Source organism: Scyliorhinus torazame, chromosome 14 (genome assembly GCF_047496885.1).
Source record: "Scyliorhinus torazame isolate Kashiwa2021f chromosome 14, sScyTor2.1, whole genome shotgun sequence".
Classification (NCBI taxonomy): Eukaryota; Metazoa; Chordata; class Chondrichthyes; order Carcharhiniformes; family Scyliorhinidae; genus Scyliorhinus; species Scyliorhinus torazame.
The window spans coordinates 198,757,881-198,776,794 of record NC_092720.1 but is presented as its reverse complement, the minus strand read 5'-3'; the positions used below and the strand labels follow the sequence as shown (position 1 = coordinate 198,776,794).

The 18,914-nt window shown below is 46.8% G+C and overlaps 1 protein-coding gene across 1 annotated transcript in view; it reads right to left on the bottom strand.

Moving 5' to 3' along the window:
• LOC140390334 (uncharacterized) overlaps positions 1-18,914 on the bottom strand; it is a 141,155-nt gene that overhangs the window by 31,105 nt on the left and 91,136 nt on the right. The window contains exons 2-6 of the mRNA XM_072475407.1: positions 14,820-15,125; positions 8,389-8,658; positions 6,794-7,063; positions 2,650-2,781; positions 2,346-2,450 (exon numbers count right to left, since the gene is read on the bottom strand). Coding sequence (XP_072331508.1) covers positions 2,346-2,450; positions 2,650-2,781; positions 6,794-7,063; positions 8,389-8,658; positions 14,820-15,125 — 1,083 coding nt within the window. The remainder of the gene's footprint in view (positions 1-2,345; positions 2,451-2,649; positions 2,782-6,793; positions 7,064-8,388; positions 8,659-14,819; positions 15,126-18,914) is intronic.

The following is an 18,914-nucleotide window of genomic DNA, read 5'->3' as shown; positions in this document are numbered from 1 at the left end:
GCACAAACAGCGAGAATGGGGGGCTATGTGGGAAAATATAGGGACAGCTACTGGACAGAGCCTGGACTCCACTGGACGGGACCAGAAACAAATGGGAGGACGAACTGGGGACAGAGGTAGGATGGGGACTCTGGAGCGAAGCGCTGAGCAGGGTGAACTCCACCTCCTCCTGCGCAAGGCTAAGCCTAATGCAGCTCAAAGTGGTGCACAGAGCGCACCTGACCAGAACCTGAATGAGCAGCTTCTTCCCGGAGGTGGAGGACAAATGTGAGCGGTGCCAGAGGGCCTCGGCCAACCACACCCACATGTTCTGGGCTTGTCCCAAACTTGCTGGGTTCTGGGCAGCCTTCTCCGAGGCAATGTCCGAGATTGTGGGGGCGAGGGTGAAGCCATGCCCAATAGTGGCAATCTTCGGGGTATTGGAGCAGCCAGTGTTACACATGGGGAAGGGGGCCTAACACCCTCGCTTTCGCTTCCCTAATCGCTCGCCGGAGAATCCTGCTCGGCTGGCGATCGGCAGCACCACCCACAGCTGCAGACTGGCTCGCTGACCTCTCAGAATTTCTCCACCTGGAGAAGATTAAGTACGTCACCCGAGGGTCAGAGGAAGGGGGGGGCTGTGTGGAGTCTGCACGTTCTCCTGCGTGGGTTTCCTCCGGGTGCTCCGGTTTCCTCCCACAAGTCCCGAAAGATGTGCTGTTAGGTAATTTGGACATTCTGAATTCTCCCTCTGTGTACCCGAACAGGCGCCGGAAAGTGGCGACTTGGGCTTTTCACAGTAACTTCATTGCAGTGTTAATGTGAGCCTACTTGTGACAATAAAAAGATTATTATTATCCGCCCTCACCAGCAGTGGCCCCAACACCGCCCCAAACTTGTTATAAAACTCTACTGGGAACCCGTCCGGCCCCGGGGCCTTCCATGCCTGCCATCCATCACCTCCCTCAGCCCAATCGGGGCCCTAGGCCCTGAACCACCCCCTCCGCCACCTTGGAAAACTCCAACCCACCCAGGAACTGCCGCATCCACTCCTCCCAGGTCGAGGGCTTCAACTCATGCAGCCTCCTATAAAAGGCCTCAAATGCCTCGTTCATCCCCTTCTGGGTCCATCACCACCTTACCCTTATCATCCCTCACTGTACCAATCTTCCTCACCACTGCCTTCTTCCTCAACTGATGGGCCAACATCCTGCTCGCCTTCTCCCCATACTCATCCACTGCCCCCTGGCCCTCCGCAACTGCCCCACCGCCTTCCCCATAGAAACTAGCCCAAACCATCTGGAGCCTCTCTTTCCGCCTCCTGCGCCTCCGAATACCTCCTGTCCACCCTCAAAATCTCACCGACTAGCCTTGCCCTAGTCAATGCACGAATCTTCTGTGGCTGTCCCCCTCTCTAACAGGTATACCATTTTGCATACTGTTGGGGGGATAGCCCATCAGAGGAAAGCAACAGCAGCCAGAACAGTGGCACCATAACTGGCACTGTTGCTCAGCCGGGGAGGGAAATGTGCAGAAGAGCAATAGCTATAGGGGACACTATAGTAAGGGGCACAGAATGACACTTCTGTGGATGTGAAAGAGACTTCAGGATGGTATGTTGCCTCCCTGGTGCCAGGGTCAAGGATGTCTCTGAACGAAGACAAGACATCCTGAAGGGGGAGAGTAAACAGCCAGAGTTCGTAGTACACATAGGTACTAATGGCACAGGCAGGAAGAGCGATGAGGTCCTGCAGAAGAAGTTCAGGGAGTTAGCAAAGCTAAAAAAACAGGACCTCCAGGGTTGTAATCTCAGGATTACTCCCGGTGCCAGGTGCCAGAGATTACAACCCTGCTTTTTAGCTTACTGCCTAACTCCCTGAACTCCTTCTGCAGGGCCTCATCAGTCTTCCTGCCTATGTCGTCAGTACCTATGTGTTCTACGGCCTCTGGCTGTTTGCCCTCCCCCTTCGTTCGTTTAGAGGCATTCTTGACCCTGGCACCAGAGAGGCTACATACCATCCTGGAGTTTCTTTCACGTCCACAGAAGCACCTATCTGTGCTGCTTTTTGGAGACTGCCTATAATCCCTACTCCGGAGCAGAGCTGCTGGCCTTCCATATGTCCAGTAACTCTCGAAGGCGGGACTTCATTCCAAAATAGGAGCTGAAGTCTTGTCTTAAAGCAATTTACAGTGCTCCCATTCAGCAGTATTATGGGTGGGCTCCAGCATCCCTCCATGACATTTTAGCTGGGGGTCTGGGGATCTTAGCGTGCTGTAAACCCCAGTCCTGGGTGTGAAGTATATCAGAAACGCAAAGAAATTAGAACCAGCAAAGAGGAAAGTAACAGGAGGTGAACATACAGTACCTTCAGTCTGTATCCAACACACATATGCAACAAAAAGAAAGATAAACGAAAGCACTGGGGAAAACTCCAAGAAATGTTGCATCTTCTCTTGAATGAACTGGAAAGCTGGAAAAATAAGCAAATTGACATCAACAATACTTGAGCAGAAAATATTCTCATAATCAAATTAACCAGTCTGAAAATTGACGTCCAAAACTTAGTATGACATAGGCATCAAATTTAAAGGTTTCATGGGATCTCTAATATTAAATTGTAAGATTTAACTTCTGGACACAAAACTATGCGATGAACAATTTTCACTTACTTATTCTGCTGTCCTCATTCAAGCACGGTATTTTATCCAAAAATGTTGCAACCATAGTTAGCAGTGTGGCAAGGGCAGTAATAAATGCAGCAGTGGAAAATGCCACAGTGCAGTGATGTATATATGTCAGGCCTGAAAGAGAAATATTATTTTAAAGTTACATTATCGGCCAAACCAGATTACAAAATTAAATAGGGACATTTTGACCCTCATAAATGTAGTTCCATAGAACCTCTGTGGTCCAGGAGCCGGCCATTCGGCCCATCGAGTCTGTAGTGACCCTCTAAAAGAACACCCTACCTAGGCCCACTCCCTCACCCTATTCCTTTAAATTTATAACCCCACCTAACTTCACATCTTTGGACACTAAGGGGTAATTTAGCATGGCCAATCCACCTAACCTGCACATCTTTGGACTGTGGGAGGAAACTGGAGCACCTGGAGGAAACCCATACAGAAAAGGGGGAATGTGCAAGCTCCATACAGACAGTCACCCGAGGCCAGAATCGAACCCGGGTCCCTGGCGCTGTGAGGCAGCAGTTCTCACCATTGTGCCACCATGGTATTAGAGACTCATGTATTACAAATTAGTAGACTTTGTGTCTCATGAATGCTAGTATCAAAGCCCTCCACGTGCGAGTTATCATACATAGATAGAATTAATAGTGATCAAATATACAAAAAATAGTTCTGAATAATTAAACAGGTCTGAGAATAAGACAACATTATGTGAATATCACAGTGTAGTATGAACACTGTTCTTCACACATCACATTCTTCAAACCTGGGCTGAACTCCCTATTCGATAATAATAATCTTCATTATTGTCACAAGTAGGCTGACATTAACACTGCAATGAAGTTACTGTGAAAATCCCTGAGTCGCTACACTCCGGCGCCTGTTCGGGTACACTGAGGGAGAATTCAGAATGTCAATTCACCTAACAAGCACGTCTTTCGGGACTTATGGGAGGAAACCGGAGCACCCGGAGGAAACCCATGCAGACACAGGGAGAACGTGCAGACTCCGCACAGACAGTGACCCAAACAGGAATCAGACCCGTGACCCTGGTGCCGTGTAGCAACAGTGCTAACCACTGTGCTACCGTGTCGCCCTAAAACTGCCTTCACTCTTTCTCCATACCATTGCCCAACTCAGCTCTTACCTCAGCCCAATTAAAACATTCAGCCATCAGTTCCCTCACCTTCAGACTCGATTATCAATAAATGTTTACTTGCTGTTCTCCCGCCCTCCATCATAAACCTAAACTCAGCCGTAATTTTGCTGCATGTATCCCATCCATTCCCAAGTTCCTGCCAGCCATCACCCAGTCCTCACTAGCCGACATTGGCTTCCACCCTTAGTGCCTTAAATTTAAAATTCTCATCCTGCTGTTTCACCTTTCGGGGCACTTTCCTTCTCAACCGTTTTCAGGCACATTTCCCCTTTGCTCTGGAGGTATGTCTTAAAACTTTCCACTTCTTCACTGACTTCTGCTCCTCAAATCCTGCTTCGAACAAGATTGTTTGGACTCCTTCTAATGTACATGGGTATAAAATTAGTTTGCTTTTTTAAAAAAAATTCCAATTAAGGGGTAATTTAGCGTGGCCAATCCACCTACCCTGCACATATTTTTGAGGGTGAGACCCACGCAGACACGGGGCAAATGCGCAAACTCCACACGGACAGTGACCCGGGGCCGGGATCGAACCCGGGTTCTCGGTGAAGTGAGGCAGCAGTGCTAACCACTGCGCCACCGCGCCGAGCCTAAATTTTGTTTGCTGACAGGAAACTAGTGATTAGGGTAACAGATTTAGCTTGGTGCGGACTCCACTCTCCACATGGATGGTTTGGGATTGGGTATAGGGGTCACAATATTGACATTTCCTGTCACCACCAAACTAGGCTGAGGTGAACAAGTGGCAAGCTGGACTATTACAGATTACCAGACGGCGGAAACCGGCTAGCAGCATGGACAGACAGACTCAATTTATTGCAAAAATGTACAAGATAATTCACCCTGGAAGGACAAAGAAGCTGTTTGACTTTACACACACTTCAAATACACTGATGGCGAAAATTAACAGAGAACTGGGCATAAGTAAATCATATCTGCAAATTGTAAGTGTAGGAAGGTAGTGCCACTAAAAGAAATGGTTAATGGTATTTTGTGTGATATAAATAAAGTCGCAAAACAAGAGGAAGGAGGTCAGGATAAATTTGTACAAGGCATCATTTAGACGACACTGAACTTGTGCTCCATCCCAAAAAGGGGAAAGGCATGGAGTGCACACTACCCCGATTTAAAAGCATGACACTAGTAAAGAGGAACTATCATACTCGGAGGGACTTAGGATCAAGAGCAGCCCATTCAGTCCCTGAGCCTGTTCCGCTGTTCAATTAGATCGTAGCTTATCTGCACAATTGGAGCTTTCAGTTTTTGTGAGGAGAATACTGGGGATTTTTACAAAATTGGTATAAGTACTTCCGGATTTTCATCCTGAATGGTTTCGGGTCTACTTTTAAAATTAGATTCATTTATTTCTGATATCCCACCAGAAGGAAGTCTTTCCACATCACTCCATCACATCCTGTCAACATTGGAAACATCTAGGCCGGGATCCTGCGACTGTTGGTATTCTCTGTTCCCGTCGGCAGCGCACCACTCCCCCCCCCCCCCCCCCACCCCCCCCCCCCCCCCCCCCCCCCCCCGGGTTTCCGGCAGCGTGTGGTGGCCTAAATGGGAAATCCCATTGATCAGCGTCTGGAGTAGAGAATCCCGCCACCAGCAAACGGCCCGCTGCCAAGCAACACGCGGCTGGGTGACCGGAGAATCCAGCCCTGTGCTCTGCAGGGACTTTCAGGTTGCTATGTGGCTTAGACGGAACGCTGAAGGAGACCATCTCTTCCCTCTTCCTCATATTGCTCTCTTCCACATCCCAATTTCCCATCTCTAAAGCTACTTCCTGCTTTGCTCATGGAAAAAGATTTGTTCCAAATTTACTTACATTAGCATTTTCAAAATTCCAGCTGCCTCGCCTTTACCCCTCCATTTCCCCAGCTGCACTTTTAATTCCGCCTTCGATGCCCTAGCTCCCAATAAAACAAATACTATCTCTCCTCCTGGCTGCTTGCCCATGCCTGGCTCTCCTCTCTGCTCTCTTATAGGTCCACGGGATGCAGACTTCATCAGCTATGATGGTCATCTGACTTTATCTGCCTGGACCACGTAAAATGCTATCAGGTCTTGCTCTCATCTCAGGGCGGATTGGTGGCACAGTGGTTAGCACTGCCAGCTACAGCGCTGAGGACCCAGGTTCGATCCCGGCCCCGGGTCACTCTCCTTGTGGAGTTTGCACATTCTCGCCGTGTTTGCGTGGGTCTCACCCCCACAACCCAATGATGTGCAGGTTAGGTGGATTGGGCATGCTAAATTTCCCCTTAATTGAAAAAAGGGAACTTGGTACTCTAAATTTATTTCAAAAATACATTTATTTTTTTTAAAAAGGATTCACCGGGTTCACTATCGACACTCAGGAGGCTGACAAACAGCAGCCGCATATAAACACTTCACTCCCCACACACACCATCCCAGCCAACAAGGTGGCTGCTAGATTTACTGACGCCGGGCATGAGACCCTCCTGGACACCATTAAGGAGGGAGATGACACTGTACCCCGGCTCGGGAAGGAGACTACCAGCCTCCGCCGTTCGTCATGCCCGGGTGAGGTGGCAGAGGCAGTCTGCCCGTGAGCCACAGTCCGGACCGGCCTGCAGTGCAGGGCGAAACTGCACCTCCTCAGGGTGTGTGGGCAGCACTGTGCCCCTGGCAGCTACCACTGTCCCACACACCATAACAGCCTCCTCCCCCCCCCCCGCCCAGAGGACGGCAGATGCCCCATCCTGCGCCACATGCTGGCACCCAAATCGGCCGACATGGCCCGTCAGCTACCCACCCCATGGCCTGCATGTGCCGGACTGCCAGTACTGTTCCTTATCTGTTCCGCCCCCCCCCCCCAACTGCCCCCTCCCCCACCGAACCCCCCCTGACCCCTCCCCCTCCACACCCACACCCTCTCCCCCGTCCCAGACCTGCTGAGCCTATCCAGCATTTTCTGTTTTATAGCTAACTGACTAAACTCACCGTAAAGAGCAAGAGAATATGACGCGTTCTTCTTGCTAACAGGGTTCTCCATGGTGCAAGAATAGATCCCACAGTCTGATTTTATGGCTTTGGAAATAATCAATGTGCTGTTGCTTTCCATGAGCTGAAAACGTTGGTCATTCGCTATCACCTCGCCATATTTCCACCACAGAATGGAACTTGCAATCCCTGAAGACACTCGACAGGTCAATTCAATGGTGGTATCCACGCAGGTAGAATTACCAGTGATCGAAGGTTCAGAAAGTGCTTCTGAAGAGATAAATAGGGGCAAGCATTAACATTACCGCTTTGCAATCTGTTAGCGTTGTTAATAACTCTTTCACACTTATCTCATAACGCTCCAACTCGGAGGTGAATTTCTGACCCCACAAGCCTATCACAAAAAAGACGTTCGCTCCCTTTCTGTAACACTGTCTGGCTTTGCACATACTTCAGCCCAGCAGATCACTTTCTCTCACTCAGTCTTGACTGTTCGAATGTTCTCCTGGCTGATCTCCTGCCTTCCACCCATCAGAAACCTCATGCTCATCTGTAACTCTGCTGCTTGTATCCCATCTCTTGCTAAATCCCTGTTACACACCCCTCCCCCATCCTCACTGACTTACATTGACTCCCATCCTTCAAAGCTTTAAACATGAAATTCTCATCCTGTTGCTTAAACTTTTCAGGACATTTTCCTTCTTTACTGCTTCTGGTCAGGTATCTCCCACACTCAGGAGTTACGTCCTTAATCTGTTCTGCTTCTCCTCCTCAAATGCATACTCTGAACAATATTTTGAAGGCTTGTTCTAATATGCACGGATATAAAATTGATTCACTGACAGGAAACATTTAGGCCAACGGATGTTTGGTGCTGGCTCCACTCGTATAAATGGATGGTTAGGAAGCACAATACTGATATTGTTGTTCACACTAGATTAAAGCAACCCTAGACCATTAAAGACTCCTAAAGGACAGAAACAGGTTTACGGGCCTTTAATGCGATTGGTTAATTATTCTCATAGACTATGCATGATGTAACCTCAATCGAAAGTCATGATTGGATATAGATAACTAGTAACAAATGATTAGTATACGCTAATATTTTGTAATCGATGCAATTTCATGTGAAATAGTGCAAGATAATTCACTTGGGTAGGACAAATGAGCATTGGGACTCTACACACAGTTCAAAGTCACTGATGGTGAAAACGAGCACAGAAGTGGACACAAATACATACTTTCTGCAAATTGCAAGTGTAGGAATGTAATGTCATTAAAATAGTTTTTTTTAATATATAAATTTAGAGTACCCAATTCAATTTTTCCAATTAAGGGGCAATTTAGCATGGGCAATCCACCTAGCCTGCACATTTTTTTGGGTTGTGGGGGCGAAACCCACGCAAACACGGGGAGAATGTGCAAACTCCACATGGACAGTGACCCAGAACCGGGTTCAAACCTGGGACCTCGGCGCCGTGAGGCTGCAGGGCTAACCCACTGCGCCACCGTGCTGCCCCGTCATTAAAGTAGTTTAATGGTACTTTGTGTCTATCGAGCACTTTCTGCTTTTATAGCTAACTGGATAAACTCACCGTAAAGAGTAAGAGAATATAACGCATTCTTCTTGCTAACAGGGTTCTCCATGGTGCAAGTATAGATCCCACAGTCTGATTTTATGGCTTTAGAAATAATCAATGTGCTGTTGCTTTTCATGAGCTGATAACGTTGGTCGTTCGCTATCACCTTGCCATCTTTCCACCACAGAATGGAACTTGCAATCCCTGAAGACACTCGACAGATCAATTCAATAGTGGTATCCACGCAGGTAGAATTACCGGTGATCGAAGGTTCAGAAAGTGCTTCTGAAGAGATAAATAGGCATGAATATTAACATTACCGCTTTGCAACCTGTTCGCGTTGTTAATAATAATTCTTTCACACGTATCTCATAACGCTCCAACTATCTCTTGCTAAACCCTTGTTACACAACCACCCCCCCTCCTCACTGACTTACATTGACTCCCATCCTTCAAAGCTTTAAATATAAAATTCTCATCCTGTTGCTTAAACCTTTCAGGACATTTTCCTTCTTTACTGCGCCTGGTCAGGTATCTCCCACACTCAGGAGTTACGTCCTTCAACTGTTCTGCTTCTCCTCTTCAAATTCTCTGACAATCTTTTGAAGACTCATTCTATTGTGCACGGATATAAAATTGATTCACTGACAGGAAACTAAGCATTTCGGCCAATGCGTGTTGCTTGGTGCTGGCTCCACTCGTAGATATGGATGGTTTGGAAGCACAATACTGACATTTGCTGTTGACCCTAGATTAAAGCAACCCAGAGCATTAAAGATTCCCCAAGGGCAGAACACGTTCGCTGGACAGACAGATGCAATTTAATGTGAAACAGTGCAAGATAATTCACTTGGGTAGATCAAATGAGCATTGCGACTCTACACACAGTTCAAAGTCACTGATGGTGAAAACGAGCACAGAAGTTGACACAAATACATAATTTGTGTGAATTGCAAGTGTCGTAAGATAATGTCATTAAAAATGTTTAATGGTACTTTGTGTCATGTAAATAAAGTCACACATATGAAAGAGCACGGTGACATAGTGGTTATCACTGCAGCCTTACATCTCCAAGGGCCCAGGTTCAATTCCCAGCTTGGGTCACTGCCTGTGTGGGGTTTGCGCTTCCTCCCTGTGTCTGCGTGGGTTTCCTCCAGGTCTCCAGCTTCCTCCCACAGTCCAAAGATGTGCAGGGGTAGGTGGATTGGCCATGCTAAATTGCCCCTTAGTGTCCAAAAGGTTAGGTGGTGTTACTGGGTTACAGGAATAAGGTGGAGGTGTAGGCTTAAGTAGGGCGCTCTTTCCACGGGCTGGTGCAGACTCGATAGGCCGAATGGCCTCCTTCTGCACTGTAAATTCTATGACTTTCTGTGACTTCTCCGAAGAAGGATGTCAAGATGAGTTTGTACAAGGCAATGATTAGACTATAAAGTACTGGGGCAGTTTGGAGCGCTCTTTACAACAAGAATATTAAAGCCATGGAATGAGTACTGCCTAGATTCAAAAGGATGGCACTATCAACGAGAAATTATTGTCGGACGAGAGACTTGGGTGTAGAGTGTAGGTCAGTCAGCCCTTTGAGCCTGTTCTACCATTCAATTAGACCATGGTTGACATGCAATTTAATTCCATTTTCCCACCATCCGTCTGTTTCTCAAGATAAGCTTCTCCAACAGAAACAAATGATTTATCTGTCAGTCTTGGACAATTGGTGCCTTCAGAGTCTTGTCACCTCTCAGTCCAGAGTTCACTGACCTTCAGTGGCAGTTAAGCAATCGTTCCATTTTAAAATTCAAACCTTGTTTTCAAATCTGGACATGGTTTTGCCCCTCCCTATCTTCTATCACCTCCAACTCACTATGATATCTGCACTCCTTTAATAATTATGATAACTAAATGCCCAATTTTAATTGCTTCGCCATTGATAACCATGCCTTCAGCTGTTGAGGGCCTAAGCTCTGGAATTCCATTCCTAATCCTCTTTGCTCCTTTAAAATGCTTTTGGTCATGTGCCCCAATATCCCCTTATGTAGTTCAGTGTCATGTTTTGCATTCTAATGCGAAGCGAAGCACCTTATTTAATACTATATTTTAATAATGTGTTAGTAATGAAGTTTGCTTTAACGTACCATATCCCTATTTCTTTGTGAAATCACTCCTGGAGCGAGGTATCCTTTCCTCAGTCTTATAAAATTAAAATAAGATATTGGGATTTCTGTCTAGTATACTAGCCACTGTTGGGGTCTGGTCTGGGATCGTAATAAATGTTAACTTTGCACCCCTCCCCCCTCCCCCCACCGTGCCTCTTAACGTTCCCGCCCGAACCTGGAAAAATGTATCAATTTCGTTTCCAATTTCCATCCCTCTATCACCTTCACATGGTCCATTTCTGACACTTCCCTTCCCTTCCTTGGGCTGTGTCTCCATTTCTGGGGATAGACTGTCCACTCGTATACAGTACAAGCCCACTGACTCCCACAACTAGATGGACTAATGCTCTTCACACCCCAGATCCTGTTAGACTTCATCCCATACTTCATCCCATTCTCCCAGTTCCTCCACCTCGGAGCCATCTGTTCTGATGATGCCACTTGCTAAAACGGTGCTGCTGACATGTCTTCATTCTTCCTTAATCATGGTTTCCAACCCACTGTGATTGACAGGGCTCACAACAGTGTCCCACCCATCTCTCACACCTCTGCTCTCACCCCTTTCCCTCCCTCCCAGAAGCAGGATAGGGTCATTCTTGTCCTTACTTTTCAACCCACCAGCCTCAGCATTCAAAGGATCGTCCTCTGCCAGTTCCACCAACTGCAGCATGACGCCAAACACATCTTCCCCTCACTCCTCCTGTCAGCATTCTCAAGGGATTGTCCCTTCTGGGATGCCCTGGCCCACTCCTCCATCACTCCCAACACCTGACCCTCTTCCCACAACACCTTCCCATGCAATCACAGAAGGTACACTACCTGCCGCTTTACCTTCTTCCTGCTCACCATCCAAGAGCCTAAACACTCCTTTCAAGTGAGGCAGCACTTCAGATCCACCTCCTTCAATCTGGTCTATTGCATTTGCTGCTGTCAATGCGGTCTACTCTACACTGGAGAGGCTAGACAGACTGGATGACCGCTTTGCAGAACACCTTTGGCCCATTCCATTCCTAATCCTCTTTGCTCCTTTAAAATGCTTTTGGTCATGTGCCCCAATATCCCCTTATGTAGTTCAGTGTCATGTTTTGCATTCTAATGCGAAGCGAAGCACCTTATTTAATACTATATTTTAATAATGTGTTAGTAATGAAGTTTGCTTTAACGTACCATATCCCTATTTCTTTGTGAAATCACTCCTGGAGCGAGGTATCCTTTCCTCAGTCTTATAAAATTAAAATAAGATATTGGGATTTCTGTCTAGTATATGGACTAATGCTCTTCACACCCCAGATCCTGTTAGACTTCATCCCATACTTCATCCCATTCTCCCAGTTCCTCCACCTCGGAGCCATCTGTTCTGATGATGCCACTTGCTAAAACGGTGCTGCTGACATGTCTTCATTCTTCCTTAATCATGGTTTCCAACCCACTGTGATTGACAGGGCTCACAACAGTGTCCCACCCATCTCTCACACCTCTGCTCTCACCCCTTTCCCTCCCTCCCAGAAGCAGGATAGGGTCATTCTTGTCCTTACTTTTCAACCCACCAGCCTCAGCATTCAAAGGATCGTCCTCTGCCAGTTCCACCAACTGCAGCATGACGCCAAACACATCTTCCCCTCACTCCTCCTGTCAGCATTCTCAAGGGATTGTCCCTTCTGGGATGCCCTGGCCCACTCCTCCATCACTCCCAACACCTGACCCTCTTCCCACAACACCTTCCCATGCAATCACAGAAGGTACACTACCTGCCGCTTTACCTTCTTCCTGCTCACCATCCAAGAGCCTAAACACTCCTTTCAAGTGAGGCAGCACTTCAGATCCACCTCCTTCAATCTGGTCTATTGCATTTGCTGCTGTCAATGCGGTCTACTCTACACTGGAGAGGCTAGACAGACTGGATGACCGCTTTGCAGAACACCTTTGGCCCATCCGCAAACAGGACCCAGACCTTCCTGTAGCTTGTCATTTCAATTCACCATCCTGCTCGAATGCCCACCATTGGCCTGCTGCAATGTTCCAGTGAATCCCAACGCAAACTGGAGGAACATCTCATCTTCCGATTAGGAGTGTTACAACCTTCCGGACTTAACACTGAGTTCAACAACTTTAGACTGTGAACTCTCTCTTCCACCATCACCCCATTTTTAGTTCTTTCAATTTATTTTCATTTCTTCCATCAATCCGTTTTTCCTTCACCATTGTCTACCCACCACCCCCCCCCCACACAAACGAGGGCCATCTATTCCCTGGTCCAAGTTGTCCTTTGATACACTGTTAACCTTTGTTCTGCCATTAACACATTCTAATCTCTTAATGTGTCACTATCAGTGCCCTTCTTTGTCATTATCACCATCATTTACATTCCGATTGTCATTTTGTCCATGACTCTCTTTGTCAATCTGCACCTATCGCTAGCCCACTTCTCCACGTAGCCCCCACCCCACCACCCAGCCTCCCACAACAGTATAAATCTTGTGCTGGATTTTCTGCTCCCCCCAGACGCATGTTTCTTGCCGGCGTACCATTCGCTGGTGCGGGATTCTCTATTCCTGCTGCTCGTCAATGGAACTTCCCATTGAAGCCACCCCATGAAGCCGGGAATCCTGTGGGCGGGGGTGCGCTGCTGGCAGGAACATAGAAACGCATCGCAACGGCCAAAGAATTCCAGCCCTCATCGTATTTCCAGTTCTCTCTAGCTTTGACAAAGGGTCATCAGACTCAAAAGATTAGCTCCGTTCCCGCTCCACAGATGCTGTCAGACGTGCTGAGATTGTCGTCCAGCATTTTCTGTTTTTGTTTCAGAAATTGGAACACAACCTCAATCCTGACACTGCCCACCATTACGCTGCATTACCTGTCCCCAAGTTTCCAATTGTCTGGTTTGAAAAACGTTCTTCTGCCTTAACCCCACTAATATAACTGCGTACGGTGAATCACAGTCCCTGGCTGATTCCTCCATAGGATGATAAACATGCCACAATAATGGAGACAGACTTAAGATTGAATTTCATTAATGTAATTACAATGTTTTAATTAAGTCTAGTGGGAGAATCCAAAATCAAACAATATTAACTTGAATTTAGAGCTAGGCCATTCAACCATCGAATCCGCTACAGTGCAGGAGGAGGTCATTTGGCCCATCAAGTCAGCACCAACCCTCTGAAAGAGAACCCTCCCCCTAGGGCCCACTCCCCCACACTATTCTCATTCCCCTACACTCTCCCTGCAAACCCTCCCAACCTATACATCCCTGGACACCTAGAGGCAATTTTACCATGGCCAATCCACCTAGCCTGCACATCTTTGGACTATGGGAGGAAACCGGAAGGAGAACGTGCAAACTCCGCACAGTCACCCAAGGCTGGAATCGAATCCGGGTCCTTGGCGCTCTGAGGCAGCAATGCTAACCACTGTGCTATCCCGGGAGAGTAATTACTAGTGAATTTAACAAAGCATTTACCCACACACACAGCAGAGGGGATTACATACTGTTGGATGCTGTGAATTGGGTTCCCAACTGTGATTAAATGCATTCCTGGAGGTTTCATTTCATGACTTGACTCCAGCCGTTAATCTGCCAACAACCTTGTGGAACTTAGTCTTTTGCTTTCCAAATGGTGCAGGAAGGCAAATTGTCTAATGAGATGATGCCTGACAGCTTTCCCCTCCTCCCAATTTGCAATATTTTTTCCACACGTATCTTTTTGAATGTCCTGATGATGTTTCGCTTGGAATTTAAAAATAAATACATTTAGAGTAGCCAATTATTTGTCTGTCTCCAATTAAGGGGCAATTTAGCGTGGCCGATCCACCTAACCTGTACATCTTTGGGGTTGTGGAGGTGAAACATGGGGAGACATGGGGAGAATGTGCAAACCCCACACTGACAATGACCCAGGGTCAGGATTCGAACCCGGGTCCTCAGCGCTGCAGTCCCAGTGCTATCCACTGCGCCATATGCTGCCCCATTTCTCTTCGAAATTGATCTTTGATCAATCAATTCATTGGGAGGTGGTGATGTAATGGTATTATCGCTGGACTAGTAATCCATGCTCTGGAGACTCAGTTTCAAATCCCTCCACAGCACAGTGAAATTTGAATCGAATAAAATCTGGAATTAAAAGTCGAATGATGACCATGAAGCCATTGTCGATTGTTGTAAAAACCCATTCGGGAAGGAAATCTGCCATCCTTACCTGTTCTGACCTACATGTCACTCTTGTGAATTCTATTGAAATTGATTGATTGTTTGAGTGGCAGCACTTTCAAAGTTGAAATATCAAAATGACTTACCAATGAGTTTCACAGATGTATTCCATTTCAATTTATCATCTACAATGATGCGATAAACTCCCTGGTCACTTTGATTTAAATTATTTAACATTAGAGATCCAGTGGATGAATTAAAATGTAAGCGAGATTTGAAGTGCTGATTTGGTTCCTCCATTGGTTGATTTGGTACGTAGTCCAAAATCGGAACAACGTTCCCATCGCTGCCAGTGAATGTCCACATAATTTCACTCTTGCTGAGATTGGCTTCTTGTTCAGGATCCAGTAAAACAGATGAGCCAGCAACACCAAATACTTCTTGTCTTCCGGCTGATGAACATAAAACAGGAAATATAATCCTTTAAAGTGTAACAGTGAAGCATCAACATCAGTGTTTTGTACTTCCTGCCTCCTCTTCCCCCCCGCCCCCCCCCAAACCTCATTTATAAGCTCTTATATTTCTACCTTTCTTCAGTTCTGATTAAGAGGAATGGGGGAGGTGATGAAGAGGTCGAGGGAGGGAGTTAAAGAGGCCAAGGGGAGGGGGTAAAGGGACAAAGGGGGTAATCTGTGGGTGGAGTCAGAGGAAATTGGTAGGGTGTTGAACAAACACATCACATCGGTCTTCAACTAAGAGAATGAGGAGGGAGGTACAGAACTCAGGGGGAGAGACATTGAGGTTCTTGAGCAAATTGACATAAGGTATTAGCAGGGTTGGCAGACTTCAAAGTGGAGAAATCTCCAGGTCTGGATGAATTGTCCCAGGCTACTGTAGGAGGCGAGGGAGGAGATTGCAGCGGCTCTGACCCAAATTTTTTAATCCTCTCTGGCCAAGGAGAGGAATCAGAGGACTGGAGAACAGCTAATGTGGTCCCACTATTCAACAAAGGTTGTCGAGCGAAGTCAGGGAACTACAGACAAGTGAGTCTCACGTCAGTGGTAGGGGGACTATTGGATAAAATTCTGAAGGAATCTTTCTCCATTTGGAGAGGCAAGTTTTGATCAGGGATAGTCACCATGGCTACGTCAGAGGGAGGTCATGCCTAACAAATTTGATTGATTTTTCTGAGCATGTGACCAAGGTGTAGTTGAGGGTAGTCAATGGAGTTTTCATGGATTTCAGCAATGCCTTTGACAAGGTCCCACATAATAATCTTTATTATTGTCACAAGTAGGCTAACATTAACACTCCAATGAAGTTACTGTGAAAATCCCCTAGTTGCCACATCCGGCACCTGTTCAGGTACACTGAAGGAGAGTTCAGAATATCCAATTCACCGAACAAGCACATCTTTCGGGGCTTGTGGGAGGAAACCGGAGCACCCGGAGGAAACCCACGCAGACACAGGAGAACGTGCAGACTCCGCACAGACAATGACCCAAGCCGGGAATCGAACCCGTGTCCCTGACCCTGTGGAGCAACAGTGCTAACCACTGTGCTACCGGCACCGCCTCCCAGTGTCTGCGTGGGTTTCCTCCGGGTGCTCCGGTTTCCTCCCACAGTCCAAAGATGTGCAGGTTAGGTGGATTGGCCATGATAAATTGCCCTTAGTGTCCAAAATTGCCCTTAGTGTTGGGTGGAGGTGTTGACTTTGGGTAGGGTGCTCTTTCCAAGAGCCGGTGCAGACTCAATGGGCCGAATGGCCTCCTTCTGCACTGTAAATTCAATGATAATCTATGATTAATCTAGGACAAAGGTTCGGCACAACATCGTGGGCCGAAGGGCCTGTGCTGTGCTGTATTTTTCTATGTTCTATGGGAGACCTGTAAAGATGGCACATGCACATGAGATACAGGGTAATTTTAGAGTGGATTCAAATTTGGCTTAGCTGTCGGAGAGTTCAAACTCTCTCTTTTTCCCTTTCCTCTCTATCTCTTTCTTTGTTTCTTTCTTCTCTCTCCTTTTCTTTTTCCTCTCTGTCTCTTTCTTTTTCTATCATTGCATATTCAAGCCGCTTTAATTCTTTTTCATGTTCAAGTTACTTTAATTCTTTTTCATGTTCAAATTGCTTAATCTGCAACTGGAGCTTTGCCATATCTAATGAGTCAGAATGTATCACAGGCAAACGTAAATACGCAGATACCACGTTAAGTACCTCATCTTTTCGTATTTTGCTAGGTAGTGATAACTGCAATGCTTTTGCCAAACCTAACAGTCTGTCTTTAGTCTCTGTCCGTAAGGACGTGTTACCGCGTCCAACCCCCAAAACATCTGAGCCTCCGAAAGAGCAATTGTTCACAACACTCTCCCCACTTAAACTAAAATACCACACCGGAAAAGCAACAAACCTTCACTGTCTTTAAGATCACAAAAGCCAATCCAATAGATAGACTTTTATCCCGGACGAGCCCCCAATTGTTATGGACAAGGCGTTTTCAGAACCCCAAAATGTATCATGGAGTTCAACCAACCTCTCCCTTTAATGGATTGTTGCTTTTGAAGCACGCGGCTTGTTCTCCAGGTGTGATATTACAATTATGGACACGTGGTTTTTAACACAAAACAAATGTTTATTCCATGAACTCAACTTAACCTCTTAAATAAACAGTGGATCTCTTAACACCCTTTACTTCAAAGAAAACGCTGAAAATTACAACACTAAATAATCCTTGAGTGATCCCTATCAACATCCATGATTTAACACCTTTAAACAGAAACACATCAGGTTAAAGGCTTTACTGTTATGAGTTTAAATCACCCAAATGATCCAGAGATAATCTTTCATGGCAGAGATCACAGCAGATCCAGCTCACTGCAAAACACAGACGCACACCCAAGCTCTTTTTCAAACTGAAACTTCAAAATGGCTGAACTGAGCTCAGCTCCACCCACTCTCTGACATCACTGTTTTCTTAAAGGTACATTGCTTAAACATCCATTTCTTAAAAGGTACTCTCACATGACAGTACCCAATTCATTTTTCCAATTAAGCAGCAATTTAGCGTGGTAATCCACCTAACCTGCACATCTTTGGGTTGTGAGGGTGAAACCCACACAAACACGGGTAGAATGTGCAAACTCCACACGGACAGTGACCCAGAGCGGGGATCAAACTTGGGACCTCGGTGCTGTGGGCAGCAGTGCTAACCACTGTGCCTGCATGCTGCCCTAGTCATTTATATAAATTACGTAGGTGACTATTGTAGCCACCTGGGTTGGCCACTTCCCGACTTAAAATGGAGATCCGCTAAGAATGCAGGGAAATTCAGTCAGGCGCAGGAAAAACAAGCAGGTGCAAAGTTTCCTGTAATCAGAACTTGCAGGAACCCAGACAGCATTGAAACTAACCACCATCTGCATATTAATGAGCGATCCCCAGGAACAATTGGAAACCTTTAAGGTAAACAAGGCCAAGCCAGACTCCTCGGCGCCAGCAGGAGCCAACACAAAGGAAGGCCAACGGACACTTAGGGACCGCCCAGCAATCAGGGAACAGCTTCAGTATTGGAGAAATCGATCCAAGTGATCAGAACTCAGTCCAATCACTTGGAACCAGGTACTGGGTCCGCCCAAAAGGGTGCAAAGCCCCTGGGGACTATAAAATAGAGTCCCCAAGTTCAATTTGTCCTTCTTGGCAGGGTCTCTCAGCAGCTCGAATCAACCCTTGACCGTGACCTGCCTAGTAGCTGCATCAACCAAGTAAGTCTCCAGTCAACGCACGCTACGAGCTAGGCGCTCCTAGCTACCAGTCTATACCAGCTTGGAAGCCTGCAGATTCAGAATCGAACAAAAGGCCATTTGTTCCCCTGTCCTGGTGGGCCAGTTCCAAAGCTAAGTATAGGCCTTTTAGTGTTAGAGATAGTCTAGTAAGTAGAGTTTTATGCATGAGTAGTGATTGACTGTGTATAATAAATGTTTTTAAATCTGAAGTTTACTAACTGGTGTATTGAGTTATTGATCAGCACTTGAACTTGAACCTCGTGGTGGTATCAAGAGGGGGGTAAAGAGGCCGGGGAATGGGGGGCGGGTAAAGAGGCCAGAGAAGGGGGGTAAAGAGGCCGGGGAGGGGAGGGGGTGGAGTGGAGGGGCAGGGGGTGGAGGAGAGGGGGAGGGGGTGGAGGAGAGGGGGAGAGGGGGGGTAACGAGGCTGGGAGGGGTAAAGAGGCTGGGGGGGGTAA